Here is a 15,687-nt window from a genome sequence, read left to right as displayed (position 1 = left end):
CCATCTTCAAATAAGAATTCTAGAGAATCAAATTGAAGGCTTCTGTATAGTTTATCTAGTGAATTCATGCTAAATAGGTGATAATTTATCTAAAAACACTTATGAAATTCTAATTTGATAAACTAATGTATCAAATAATCCTCACTTACCACTCTCAACTGAGAAAATATTGGCAATATTTTTGAGTATGTCAATGCATAGTAACAGTGATAATAACATTAATTAATATTTGTGTGTGGCTTTTCTTTTAATGAACGCTTTAAAATATATTTTAATTAAACCTCTGGAAAAATATATGAAGAATATAAATGATTTTTACTTTTCTCTTTTTAATTGTTGAAAATGTACATGTTTAGAATGGTTAAAGGACGTCTTGAACCCTACACAACTTGAAAAGAACAAGTAGAAATTTTTGTCCTGAGGTTGAAATGTATAATAGTATAAAATGCTTTGACCAATTAAAAGTTATTTTCAAAATTGTAATTTCTTTGGCTAAATGTTCTTTTTATATTAAGGTTTAAAACCTCAAAGAGGCTTTTGGACCCATTGGAAACTGAGAGAACTTTCCTCAACAACCATACATGGTAGCAAGAAAGCACCTACAAAATCAATAAAGCAAAAGATCATAAGCAGTCAAGAAACTATGTCATCCAGTAAGTAAACTTTTTAAACTTATTATTGTAATACTCAAAATCAAACATATTAGGTTATTAATATTCTGAATTTTCAAGTAATTTATTTTTGAAGGCCTTGAAATAAGATTTGACTTATAGATTAGTGTTGTAGTGATACATGCTTAATTCCTTTCCTCACTTTTGAATATATTTTATATTTCTGCACCAGCACCAAGATCCTCAGTTACTCTGCATTAATTAGCTTTATGAGGCAAGGTTTTTTCTTTTTTTGGTCATACTGTATCTCCAGTGCCAAACATAGGTCTGATGGTCAGGCCTCCTTTCTGGCAAATTAAATTAAAATCTAGACTCATCATTTATTTGAAGCTCCTTTAATGATTTCAATGTGCAAGCAAAGTTAAAAACCATTAGTGTAGATGGAAATATCTTTCCAGGGAAGAGGAAGGATTAATGTACTCAATCTAATATTCTGAAAGGTGTTCTGATTTGAAAATGATTTTATTAGTTAAGCACTGTTCCTACTATGTGTGCACTGTGAATTTAAATAACTAATTTTTGAGCTGTGGGTTTCCCCACTTTTATCCCCATAGATATAATCCTAAATGATTTCTATCTGTCAGTAACTGTTAGAAATTTATTGTTTGTTAATGTCACCCTTAGTAGTTTTTCTAGATGTTCATGTATATGTATTTGTTGTTTTGGAGATCTTTTCTAAGAATTTGAAATGGCAAGAGAAGTAGTACGATATCTTGACCTAGTTTTACATATCTATTTTTACTTAACACCTTCATATGTGAATAATTTGACTGAAGACAAAATTAAGCAGTTTTGAAGAATGATCTGTTTTGTTTTGTATAATGTTATAATGTTAACTTGAAGAAAGTGATAAAAATAGCCTAAAGAATTCTCATCAATTCTTTTCCCAGTAGTTATTTACATTTTGCCAATTTATCATTCTCTCTATGCTTTTTCAGATAAGAACTTTTAAAACCATAAATTTCTCTGCATATCATTTTAATCATACTCTACAAATTTAGATATGTTGTTTTATTATTTAACCTAAGATGTTTTCTAATTTCCCATTGTAATTTATTTTACTTTGACCTCTGTTATTCAGAAAGCTATTGTTAATTTCTAAGTACCTGTGCTTTTCTAGATAGTTATAATTACTCATTTCTAATTTAAAAACTGTAGTAACCTGAGAAAATGCTCTGCACAATCTTTTGCAATGTTTTCAGACTTGTTGTATAGTGTAGTACATGGTCTGTCTTGGTGTACATTCCATGTACACTGGGAAAGAGTGTACATTTTATGAATCTCAGTTCAAAAAGTTAATAGTGTTATCACAATCTCCTGTATCAGAGGTCAGCCAACTGTAGCCTGTAGATTAAATCTGGCCTGTAGCATGTTTCTACATATATCTGTAATTTTTAGGCTTTATAAAAAAACAAAACAAATGCTTTTTCTTTTCCAATCTCCCAACTATATTTATTTGGGTGTTTGTATTCTTATTATTAAGAATACTTCATATTTCCTAGATACAGGTCCTTTATTAGATTTTTAAAAATTTCCTCTCCCTCAATCTGTGGCTTGCCTTTCCATTTCATAAAAGTGTCATTTGACACCTAGAACATAAAGTGTTCTTGTGATTTGGTATTAACTTTGGATAAAGAGTCAAAGATCATCCTCTGAAGATTTGCAGAATGCTCTCATTGTACATCTCTGTCTTCTACAGTACACTCACGTGTGAATTTTAGATTGCTCCAGACTTCCCGAATGCTCAACCTTATTTTCTTAATTCAGTAAGCCCACTGTGTTCTATTTAGATTTCCACCTTTTGCAGCATACACTGAAAATTCTTTACACACAAAACCTGGGACAAGTGAAGGGCTCTCTCATTTGTTTCTCTTCTCTTGGAGACTACACAGACTATCTGTGTAGTCTGTTATCCAAATCATGAAAATCATTGTGTCATATATTTTGTCCAGTGTTTATTTGTTTCATACAGGACATTAAAAGCAACCCCATTATTACATCATAGATAAAAGTGGAAATGGTTATATGAATTTTTAAAAGATGGAGAGAAAAGTTAAACTTCTGTATTTTTTCACATATTTATGCTTCCTGATTTTTTTTTATTCCTAGCTGTATATCTGAGTTTCCATCTATCATTTCTGTTCAGCCTGAAAAACTGCCTTTTTTATAAACTAGAAACTAAAATATAAGATTAAGTAACTTATCCAAGGTCATATAACTGTTAAGTGTTGGAATAAGAATTCAAATACAGGATATTCTGATCTTAAAGTCTGAATGTAGATTTTGGATATTAATCCTTTATCAGGGGGCCAGCGCCGTGGCTCACTAGGCTAATCCTCCAGCACACCAGGTTTTAGTCCCGGTTGGAGCGCTGGATTCTGTCCAGGTTGCTCTTCTTCCAATCCATCTCTCTGCTGTGACCCGGGAAGGCAGTGGAGGATGGCCCAAGTGCTTGGGCCCTGTACCCGCATGGGAGACCAGGAGAAGCACCTGGATCTTGGCTTCGGATCAGCGCGGTGCGCCGGCCACAGCAGCCATTGGGGGGTGAACCAATGGAAAAGGAAGACCTTTCTCTCTGTCTCTCTCTCTCTCACTGTCCACTCTGCCTGTCAAAAAACAAACAAACGAACAAAAAAGTCTGAATGAACTGTTAACTTCACATAGTGTCTCTCAGTCATTTGATTTTACAGGCTTGTTAATACAGTGAGGTTTAAAATTATCATTATGGTTTAAGTGTTGTAATTTATGGGAGTTACCATAGCTGTAATCCTTCATTTATGAAAAACATGAATGAATTTTTTAAAAATGTTGGAAGAAGGGCCAAAAAAGTAGTAGATGTGTTGGCAGGCTTGAGGACATCACTTGTTTCCAAAGTTAGTGTATGGACTCCTTTCGAAACAGCAAGCAATGGTTTGGGGAATGAAAAGTGAACCCTGTGGGGCCAAAGTAGCACAAAAACGATAATAGCAAAGGGCTCGAATTCCTAAACCTCTTGAAGAAACAGAGCCTTTGTTGGAAACCATGTATCAACTAATTACCACTGTTTTCAAGAGGGGATCTAAAAGGATCGCTGTACCATTTCAAAAAGGCAAGCAGTACTTTAAAAGTATTTTTGTAAGTTTCCACTTAGATTGTAACTACCAGGAAGTCTGGGTAAGGGGGACATTTATTCAAATACACATTTCCTTGTTTGAACTGTAAGACTTTCATATTTCTCCAGATCCCTAGCCTACTTTTTATGCTATCTTCTGAGTTTTCATATTAGTTAGTGGTCAGTGAGTGCTTCTCTTCCACACAGCGATTCAGGGCTTCAGGCTACATCCATTTGTGAATTTACCATCCTTTGTAGAGCTCCACAGTAATTGGAATATATCTGTATCAAGAAAATAAAAGGAGGAATAAGCATACACTCTTTAAAAAGACTTTGTTCCAATCACAGAGTATTACCAAAAATAATTCATGGCTGTACCAAAGTGTAAGGTGTTGTGGCAAGTAAGATTGCTGACTGGAACGTTGCTACATAGTGACAGCTCTATACTGTGGAAAGGGGAGCACAAGATTTAGAGAAGCAGCTCATCTCTCTACTACAGGCAATCAGTTAAATAGTGCAGTTATCCTTAATGGAGAGCTTTTGTTATGCTCAATAATGAAAGTTTAGCTTCAAAGCAAAACATTGTGAAGAAACTGTAGCCATTACCATGATCTAGAAAGTTTTCAATATTTAAAATACTTTTCTGATGAGATTACTGGTAGTAATACTGAATATGACTTTTTGATTATATAAAGAAGTGTGTGAACACTTAGAATATCCATATAACTCACTGAACCAGTATTTTCTAAATGACCCTACATTATATTTAAAAAATCATACCTGCTTTTTCAAGTGTGAAATCTCAATGGATTTTAATGTAACACAGTACAGTGCTGATTCCAGATTCCACGTTGCAACATACTGTTATGAAACTACAACTTTAGAGGGGCATTTTTTTACATAGTAGTTCAGACTCTACTTGGATTGCTCACATCCCATATTGGAGTGACTGGGTTGAGGTTCTGACTCCATTCCCAGTTCCAGCTTCCTGTTAATTTGCATGCTGCTCAGCAGCAGGTGATAGCTCAAGTGTTTGGGCCCCTGACACCCATGTGGAAGAACTAGATTGACTTCCTGGCTCCTGGCTTCAGCACCCAGCTTTGGCCTTGCCCAGCTCCAGCTCTTGAGGGTATTTGAGACTGAACCAGCAGATGAGAGTGTGTAACTGTGCGCTCTCTCTCTCTCTCTCTCTGCCTTTCAAATAAATAATAAATGTTTTTAAAACTACAAATTATCAAGTTTTGGCATAGTATCAAAGAATAATCACAATTATATGGAAAGGCTATCATAATATTCCTCCTTCTAGCCTACTGTATGAGCTGTTTTTTATTTATGTACTTCAAAGTTTTTTTTCATAAAAGTATAAGTATAGATTTTTTTGCTGTTTTTTAAAATTAATATAAAGAGAACAGATGTCGTGTATCTCAAATACAATTCCAAGAAGACAACCATACTTTCTTCCTTCATTCCCTCCCTCAATCCTTCCTCCTTTCTTATCATTTTATTCCTCAGTTTTTGCAATAACACACCCTCAGTCCACTCCACAATCTTAGGATCAATGCACTAACCAAAAAGTAGAAAGACTACTGTTCCACAGGAATGCAGTCAAGGACCATAAACAACAAGCAAATCACAAGGTGTCAGTTTCACTCCCATACATTGTTTTGGCTTTGTATTCTATATTAACTACCACATATCAAAGAAAACAAATAATACTTGTCTTTTGAGGACTGGCTAATTTCACCAAGCATAATCATTTCAAGTTGTGTCCATTTTCTTTCAAAAGACAGGATTTCATTGATTTTTATGACTGAGTAGTATTCCATTGTATATATGGAATCGTACATTTTCTTTACCCAGTCATCAGTTTCTGGACATCTAGATTGATTCCATATCTGACCTATTAGGTATTTAGCTGCTGTAAAGATGGGGGGTACAAATAACTCTTTCATATGCTGATTTCCTTTCCTTTGGGTATCCCAGGAGTGGGATAGCTGAGTCATATTTTATATCTATTTTCGGATTTCTGAGGAATCTCCATATTGTCTTCCATAATGGTTGTACTAGTTTACATTCCCACCAACAGTATATTAGGGTAGCTTTTTTTAATACCCTCACTAGAATTTAGTATATTTTGAGTTTTGGATGATAGCCATTCTAATCAGATTGAGGTGATAACTCATTGTGGTTTTTATTTGCATTTCCTTGATGGCTAGTGATCATGAGGATTTTTTCATGTATCTGTTGGCCGTTTGTATTTCATCCTTTGTAAAATACTTGTTCATGTCCATTGCCCATTTCTTAACTAGATTATTTTGTTGTTGTTTGAGTTTTTTAGTTTATTGTCTATTATAGACATTAATCTTTTATCAAATGCACAGTTTGCAAATATTTTCTCTCATTTTGTCAGTTGCCTCTTTTCTTTGTTGAGTGTTTCTTTTGCCATGCCTCAGCTTCATAGTTTGATGCAATGTTGTTGGTCTATTTTTTTTTTTATTGCTGGTGCTTCTGGGATCTTATCCAAGAAATCTTTGCAAATGCCAATGTCTTGCAGAGTTACACCAATGTTTTCTGTAGTAATTTTATGTATCAGGTCATAGATTTAGATCCTTAATCCATAGTGAGTTGATTTTTATATAAGTAAAGTAAGGGTCATGTTTCATACTTCTGCATGTGAAGAATTTCCCCAATACCATTTGTTTAAAAGAGAATATCTCTTCTCCAAGAAGTGATTTTATCTCATTTGTCACAGATTAAGTAGGTAGTAGATGCATGCATTTGTTTTAAAGAGCCAGCTGCTCTAGCATTTGGTACATCTTCTTGTTGAATTTATCTCTTAATTATTACATGATGACCTTCTTTGTCCTTTTAATAGTTATTATCTTAAAGTCTATTTTGTCTGATATTAAGACAGCTACTCCTAACCAATTTTTATTTCCATTTGCATGGAATATCTTTTTTCATCCTTTTACGTTCAGTCCATGTGTATCTTTGTTGGTGAGGTGATTTTTGTAGGCCACATATAGATTGGTCTTGCTTTCTAACCCAATTTTAGCCTATCTATATCTTTTAAGTGGAGATTTTAGTCCATTTACATTAAAGGTTATTATTGATGAGTAATGACTTCGTCTTGCAATTTTTCCATGAACATTCCTACTGTTTGTTTTGGATATCCTTTATAGTGATCACAATACTCAAATAATTTAGGTACTGGGGAAATAAATATATTTTTATTTAGAGACGTTTCTATATTCTCTAATGTTTCTTCAGCTTGAATATATTCAGCTTGCATATAAAATACTTGAAAGTTCTTGAGCATGTCATATAAACCACTTGAACTTTATTTTTCCAACTGAATAATAAGGTAATTAGAGACTGGCGCCGTGGCTTAACAGGCTAATCCTCCACCTTGCGGCACCGGCACACCGGGTTCTAGTCCCGGTTGGGGTGCCGGATTCTATCCCGGTTGCCCCTCTTCCAGGCCAGCTCTCTGCTATGGCCCGGGAAGGCACTGGAGGATGGCCCAAGTGCTTGGGCCCTGCACCCGCATTGGAGACCAGGAGAAGCACCTGGATCTTGGCTTCGGATCAGCGCGATGCACTGGCTGCAGAGGCCATTGGAGGGTGAACCAAGAGAAAGGAAGACCTTTCTCTCTGTCTCTCTCTCTCACTATCCACTCTGTCTGTCAAAAAAATAAAAATAAATAAAAATTAAAAATAAGGTAATTAGAATATATTCATTCTACAACCTCATTTTCTAAGATTTTGTTACTCCATGACTTCTAATAGAGTTACTGAATAATCTTCCAAATTGATTGTTGCTTATTAAAGACTAATTCAAAATGGAGACAAGTAGTTTAGGATTGATGAGAGAGCTCTTTCTACTTTATAGCTATGTCAGGGTAGTGGTAGAAACTTTTTGTATATTAAACCCTTAACCTTGGGGCCAGCGCCGTGGCTCACTTGGTTAATCCTCTGCCTGTGGCGCCAGCATCCCATATGAGTGCCAGGTTCTAGTCCCAACTGTTCCTCTTCCAGTCCAGCTCTCTGCTGTGGCCCGGGAGGGCAGTGGAGGATGGCCCAAGTGCTAGGGCCGCTGCTCCTACATGGGAGACTGGGAAGAAGCACCTGGCTCCTGGCTTCAGATCGGAGCAGCTCTGGCCATAGCAGCCATTTGGAGGGTGAACCAATAGAAAGAAGACCTTTCTCTCTCACTGTCTATAACTCTACCTGTCGAATTAAAAAAAAAAAAAAAAACTTTGTGCTGGAGGAAGCCTGAGACAGGTCAAGAGCAGAACATAGGTTAAGCATGAGCATATATGCATATGTCTACATACAAGAGGATTTCATAAAGGTTGTGGGAAAATGGAATGGAAAGATTTATAAAAATAGAGACCAATGTATTTGTGCAGCAGGTAGACCCAACTCTTATGATACATATGTTCCATATTTGAGTGCTGGTTCCAGTCCTGGCTGCTCTTCTTCTGATCCAGCTTCCTGCTAATGCACCTGGGAGGAAAGCAGTTGAAGGCCCAAGTGCTTAGGCTGCTGCCACCCATATGGGAGACCTGAATGCAGTTCCTGCCTTTTGCTTCAGCCTGCCCTGGCCTTAGCTATTCCAAGTGTTTGGAGATGAACCAGCAGATGGAAGATTCATTCTCTTTCTCTCTTTCTCTCTCTCTCTCTCTCTCTCTCTCTCTCTCACTCTCTCTCTCTTTCTCTGTCTCTCCCTTCCTTTAATGTTTGCTCTCTTTTTCTCTGTCACCCTTCCTTTCAAATAAATAATAAATCTTTTTAACCAAACATACAGACTTTTTCTTTCAATATAAGTACCATCTAGTTCAAGACATTTTTGTAAGCAATGATACCAGCTATTTACTGTATCCCTAAAGAGCTGAGGGTTCTGGAACTCATCTATGACAGTACAGTAATTTTTTACACTACTTATATTTATTTATGTGAAAGGCAGGGAGAGTGAGGGTGGCAGGGGGAGAGAGAGAGAGAGAGAGAGAGAGAGAGAGAGAGAGAGAGAGAGAACACTCCCAATTGCCAATTCACTTCCTAAATTCTCACAATGATTGGGGCTGGGAAAGGCCAAAACAGAGAGACAGAAACTCAATCCAAGTGCCCCACATGTGTGGAAGGAAACCTGTTATCTAAGCCATCACTGCTGCCTCCCAGACTTTACATTAGGAGGACGCCAGAGTCAAGACCTGGAGCCAGGTATCCACCCAGGTACTCTGTTGTGGGATGCAGGCATCTTAGCCACTAGAGTAAATACCTGGCCAATTTTTTACCTTATTAACTGAGGGAAGCAGAGTCTCCTTTAAAGACTTTTTAAGATTAGGAAACCAAAAGTCAGAAGGAGCCAAATCGGGTCTGTAAGTTAATGCCTAATATTTTCCATTGATGCTCTTGTAAAATTGCCCTGATGTGATGAGAGGAATGAGCAGAAACTGTCAAGGAGAATTCTCTGGGAAAGCATTCTCAGAGGGTTTTCTGCTAATTCTGTGGCTAACTTTCTTGAAACACTCTCATATAGAACAGATGTTATTGTTTTTTGGCCCTCTGTAAAGTCAATAAGCAAAATGCCTTGAGCATCTAAAAAACAAACAAAGCATTCAAACTACTATATAAGTGAATTCTACTCTTAACCAGTCTGCTTTTCCTCTGACCTGATCACTTCCACCTCTTTGGTAGCCATTGATTTGATTGTGCTTTGTCTTCAGGATCATAATAACATAGGTATGTTTCATCTCATACAGTTCTTCAAAGAAATGCATCAAGATCTTAATCCCACTTGTTGAAAATCCTCATTAAAATCTCTGCTGTTGTTGGGAGATGATCTGGGTGCAACTGTTTTGGTATTCATCAAGCAGAAGGTTGACTCAACTTTAATTTTTCAGTCAAACTAGTGTAAGCTGAACCAACTGAGATGTCTGTGATGTGACTATCATTTCAGCTGTTATTCTATTTCTCCTATTACGCATTAGTCTTCTTCAATTAGTGCACAGAAAATTTTTCATCACAAGTTGATGTAGATGGTCTAACACTGTGGATTTCATCTTCAACACCATTTTGTCCTTTTTTCTTTCTTTCTTTTTTTTTTTTTGACAGGCAGAGTGGACAGTGAGAGAGAGAGACAGAGAGAAAGGTCTTCTTTTTGCCGTCCTCCAATGGCCGCCACGGCCGGCGTGCTGCGGCCGGCGCACCGCGCTGATCCAATGGCAGGAGCCAGGTGCTTCTCCTGGTCTCCCATGGGGTGCAGGGCCCAAGGACTTGGGCCATCCTCCACTGCACTCCCTGGCCACAGCAGAGAGCTGGCCTGGAAGAGGAGCAACCAGGACAGAATCCGGTGCCCCGACCGGGACTAGAACCTGGTGTGCCGGCGCCGCTAGGCGGAGGATTAGCCTATTGAGCCGCGGCGCCGGCCATTTTGTCTTTTCTTAAAATGAGTTAACAATTTGTAAACTGCTGATTTGTTTGGGGTACTGTTCCCATAAGCTTTTTCTAAACATTACTGATTTTCATCATTCTCTCCTACCTAAGTTTCACCGTGTTTTTTTCTTGTTCTAATTTTAGCAGAATTCATATTGATTTGATAGAGCCTCTTTTCAAACTGATAAATTATCTTTCTTACTGCCTCAAAGTAGATCCTTTTTATATATGTCATAGCAAGTTAACAAGAGTTTATTTTGATGCAAAGCTTTGTTTAAATCTGTGCAAAGTTTTTTCACAATATGCATTTCCTGTGGACCTTTTGAAGAACCCTCATGTAGATGACTTTCTAGTGATAGAATAATCTATGTTCTACATCTCCTTCTGTCTTAGAATTGCATCTTGTAATCCAAAACATATTTAAACATAATTTTTTCTTCTTGACATTTGGGATCCTTGTTGTCATATGGAGTTAATTTTTTCAGAATTTTAATAAAAATAGCTGTTTGCTATTGTTTTTAATGAAGTTGATAGTGAGTAGTTAACAGTTTGCCTGTCAAACAAAATGGAATAATATCTTCTTTTTTATGATGAAGATATTAGCAGTTACAGTTTCAGTATCTGGAATGACTCAGGATTTACAAGCCAGCTCCCCCTAACAAGTGTACTGTTTTATTATTTATAAGAAAAAAGTTTTAGTGTTCATTAAATGGTGATACAATGTTGCCGTTGATTTCTCAACAATGTTGCAGTGGATTCGTTTCTGAGAGGAGCAGCATGGTGGGGACAAGAGGCGCGGAGTCAACACACAGACCCCGGGAGTCGGGTGAAAGCAGGCTTGAGGCAAGTAGCTGGCAGACTCGTTTATTACAGTTGGTACAACAGCTTATATAGCCAAGACCAGCCAATCTGGTCAAGGGGCGTATGCCCCAACCAATCACAGCCTGTTGCCAAGCAGTTTCCAAAGCCATCCAATCACAGCCTGTCGCCAGGCAGTTTCAAATCCATCCAATCACAGCCTGTTGCCAGGCAGTTTCCAAAGCCATCCAATCACAGCCTGTTGCCAGGCAGTTTCCAAAGCCAGGTGGGTTTCAAAGCCATTCCTGACTAACTGACGCCACCTTGGCATGGCCTTCTTATTCCACTACAACACAACACCATTTAAGCTTTTAAACTCAAAGATCAATATTAAATGGGGAAAAGTTGGAAGCATTCCCACTGGGATCTGGTACCAGACAGGGATGCCCACTCTCACCATTGCTATTCAATATAGTACTGGAAGTTTTAGCTACAGCCATTAGGCAAGAAAAAGAAATCAAATGGATACAACTTGGGAAGGAAGAAGTCAAGTTATCCCTCTTTGCAGAAAATATAATTCTTTATTTTGGGGATCCAAAGAACTCCACTAAGAGACTATGGGAACTCATAGAAAGTTTGGTAAAGTAGCAGGATATAAAGTCAATACACAAAAATCAATAGCTTTGTATACACAGATAATTCCAAGGCTGAGATTGAACTTCTAAGATCAATCCCATTCATAATTGCTACAAAAAAAAACCAAATACCTCAGAATAAATTTAACCAAGGATGTCACAGATTTCTATGATGAGAATTGTAAAACATTAAAGAAAGAAATAGAAGAAGATACCAAAAAATGGAAAAAATACTGTATGTTCATGGATTGGAAGAATCAATATCATAAAATGCTCATTCTTCCAAAAGTAATTTATAGATTCAATGCGATACCAATCAAACTACCAAAGACATTCTTCTCAGATGTAGAAAAAATGATGCTAAAATTCATATGGAGGCACAGGAGACCTTGAATAGCTAAAGCAATCCTATACAATAAAAACAGTGTTGGAGGCATCACAATACTAGATTTCAAGAATACTACAGGGCAGTTATAATCAAAACAGCCTTGTACAGGTACAAAAATAGATGGATAGACCAGTGGAACAGAATAGAAACACCAGAAATCAATCAAAACATCTACAAGCAACTAATGTTTGACCAAGGAGCTAAAACTTGTTCCCTGGAGTAAGGACAGTCTCTTCAACAAATGGTGTTAGGAAACTGGATTTCCACATGCAGAAGTATGAAGCAGGACCCCTACCTTACATCTTACACCAAAAAAAAAAAAAATTCAAAATGGATTAAAAACCTAAATCTACTACCTGATACCATAAAATAATTAGAGAACATTGGAAAAATCCTGCAAGACATTGGTACAGGCAAAGAGTTCTTGCAAAGGACCCCAGTGGCACAGGCAACCAAAGCCAAAATTGATGTAAATGGGATTACATCAAACTGAGAAGACTCTGTACTGCAAAAGAAACACTTAGGAAAGTGAAGAGGCAACTGACAGAATGGAAAAAAGTATTTATAAACTATACAACTGATAAAGAGTTAATAACCAGCATATGCAAAGAGAACAAGTAACTCAACAACAATAAAACAAACATCCAGGTAAGAAATGGGCAAAGAACTTAAACAGAGATTTTTCAAAAGAGGAAATCCAAATGGCCAACAGACCCATGAAAAAATGCGCAGGATCAGTAGGTTCATGCAAATCAAAACTACAATGAGGTTTCACTGCACTCCAGTCAGAATGGCTTTCATACAGAAATCAACAGACAACAAATACTGGTGAGGATGTGGGAAAAAAGGTACCCTAATCCACTGTTAGTAGAAATGTAAACTGGTAAAACCACTGTGGAAGACATTTTGGAGATACCTCAGAATTCTTAATATGGACCTACAATATGACCCAGCCATCCCACTCCTCAGAATTTATCCAATGGAAATGAAATCAACAAATAAAAGAGTTATCTACACCTCCATGTTTATTGCCTCTCAATTCACAATAGCTAAGGCATGGAATCAGCCCCAATATCTGTCAGCTGGAGGATAAAGAAATTGTGGGATATGTACTTTATAGAATACTATACAGCAGTAAAAAAAATTAAATCTGGTCATTTGCAACAAAATGGATGAATCTGGAAAACATCATACTTAGTGAAATAAGCCAGTCCAAAGGGACAAAAACTACATGTTCTCCCTGATCTGTGATAACTAATAGAGGATCTAAAAAGAAATCTGTAGAAGTGAAATTGACACTTTGAGAAGCAATGACTTGAACAGCCCCTTCTCTTGACTGCTGAGGAACAGCTTTTTTTTTTCTTCATACTATTTGTTGAACTCTTACTTGACAGAGACTTAATCATATGTGTATAAGTCAGTTGAAAACAAATCTCAGTAAAAAATAAGAGTGGGAATAAGAGAAGGAGGGGGAAGTTTGTAACTGTAAAGCTGTATAGTTCTGCATACATTCCTACAGATGTACTCTTTGAAAAAAACTTTCTTTTAATATAAATTTCAAAAGTACAACTTTTGGAGTATCGCAGCTTCCCCCCCCCCATAACCACCCTCCCACCCACAAACAATCCCATCTCCTTACTCCCTCTCCCATCCCATTCTTCATTAAGATTCATTTTTAATTATCTTTATATACACAAGATCAACTTAGTGTATACTATATAGTGTACTTAGTGCACACTATACTTAGTGTATACAAACTATACTTAGTGTATAGTTTGCAACCACACAGACACACAAAGTATAAAGAACTGTTTGAAGATTATTTTTACCATTAATTCTCATAGTACAACACATTAAGGACAGAGATCCTACATGGGGAGTAAGAGCACAGTGACTCCTGTTGTTGTTTTAACAATTGACACTCTTATTGATGATGTCCGTAATCACCCGAGGCTCTTGTTATGAGCTGCCAAGGCTATGGAAGCCTCTTGAGTTCACAAACTCTGACCTAATTTAGACAAGGCCATAGTCAAAGTGGAAGTTCTCTCCTCCCTTCAGAGAAAGAAGTTCTCTCCTCCCTTCATCCTTCTTTGATGGCCCGTTCTTTCCGCTGGAATCTCACTCACAGAGATCTTTCATTTAGGTCATTTTTGTGCCACAGTGTCTTGGCTTTCCATGCCTAAGAAACTCTCATGGGCCTTTTAACCAGATCCAATGCCTTAAGGGCTGATTCCCCACATATGTACTTCTAAGGGTACAGTTTGAAAACTTGCCTCGAGAACCCAAATCCCATTAAGGTGGGTGGTGAAAATGCCATTTTAAATGTTAAGGTGATCATATTAAGTGTTAAAGTGGTCATATAGATAGGATTAAGTAGCCGAGAGATCATATAAATAAGATCTAGTGTCTGGTAATACTAATATAATTAAAAAGAAGAGAATGTTCCAACATGGGAAGTAGTCCACACAGCAGACTAGTAGAACTATGATTGCTTTAAATAACTCTCTGACCTCAGAATCAGCACTTAAGGCATCTGGTATGGCTGAAAAGCCCATGAGAGCATTTCAGGCATGGAAGGCCAAGACACTGTGGCAAAAAAAAATAAAAATAAAAATAAAAAATCCTATATGAAGGATCTCTGTGAGAGAGATCCCAGTGGAAAAAAGTGACCATCGAAGTAGGATGTAGTTTTCTCTGAAGGGAGGAGAGAACTTCCACTTTGCTTATGGCCTTGTCTATATTATACTGATGGAGACTGGGGATTCAAAAGCCTTCCATAGCCTTGGGAGCTCATCTCAAGAGCCTCAATTGATCACTGATGCCATACATAAGTGTTAATTATTAAATTAACAACAGGAGTCACTGTGCACTTACTTCCCATGCAGGACCTCTGTCCTCCATGAGTTTAATTATGAGAATTAACTGTAAAATTTGTTCTCAGGTTTTTTTTGTGCGTGTTTGTGTGTGTACAAATTATTAAAATCTTTACTTAATATAGAGATGGTCTTCTGTATATAAAGTAAATTGAAAATTAATCTTATAGAGAATGAGCCTGGGAATGGAAGCAGGAGGTAGAGGTGGGGTTGGAGTAGGGGTAGGGGACGGGGTATGGTGGTAGAATCACAATATACCTAAAGTTGTACTTATGAAAATTATACTCATTAGGTTTCACCTCACCCCGGTGAGAATGGCTCACATTCAGAAATCTACCAACAATAGATGCTGGAGAGGATGTGGGGAAAAAGGGACACTAACCCACTGTTGGTGGGAATGCAAACTGGTTAAGCCACTATGGAAGTCAGTCTGGAGATTCCTCAGAAACCTGAACATAACCCTACCATACAACCCAGCCATCCCACTCCTTGGAATTTACCCAAAGGAAATTAATTTGGCTAATAAAAAAGTCATCTGCACATTAATGTTTATTGCAGCTCAATTCACAATAGCTAAGACCTGAAACCAACCCAAATGCCCATCAACAGTAGACTGGATAAAGAAAGTATGGGACATGTACTCCATAGAATACTATACAGCACTAAGGAACAATGAAACCTGGTCATTTGCAACAAGATGGAGGAATCTGGAAAACATCATGCTGAGTGAATTAAGCCAGTCCCAAAGAGACAAATATCATTTGTTTTCCCTGATCAGTGACAACTGAGCACCA

At 37.3% G+C, this 15,687-nt stretch overlaps 1 protein-coding gene across 1 annotated transcript in view; it reads left to right on the top strand.

Annotated features, from left to right (window-relative positions):
- FAM227B (family with sequence similarity 227 member B) overlaps nt 1–15,687 on the top strand; it is a 216,648-nt gene that overhangs the window by 60,327 nt on the left and 140,634 nt on the right. Inside the window, exon 11 of the mRNA XM_062205873.1 lies at nt 516–653. Within this exon, the coding sequence (XP_062061857.1) occupies nt 516–653 (138 nt within the window). The remainder of the gene's footprint in view (nt 1–515; nt 654–15,687) is intronic.

The sequence above is a fragment of the Lepus europaeus genome, chromosome 11 (genome assembly GCF_033115175.1).
Source record: "Lepus europaeus isolate LE1 chromosome 11, mLepTim1.pri, whole genome shotgun sequence".
Taxonomy (NCBI): domain Eukaryota; kingdom Metazoa; phylum Chordata; class Mammalia; order Lagomorpha; family Leporidae; genus Lepus; species Lepus europaeus.
Note: the sequence above shows the minus strand (reverse complement) of the source record. Positions and strands in the feature narration are given on the sequence as shown.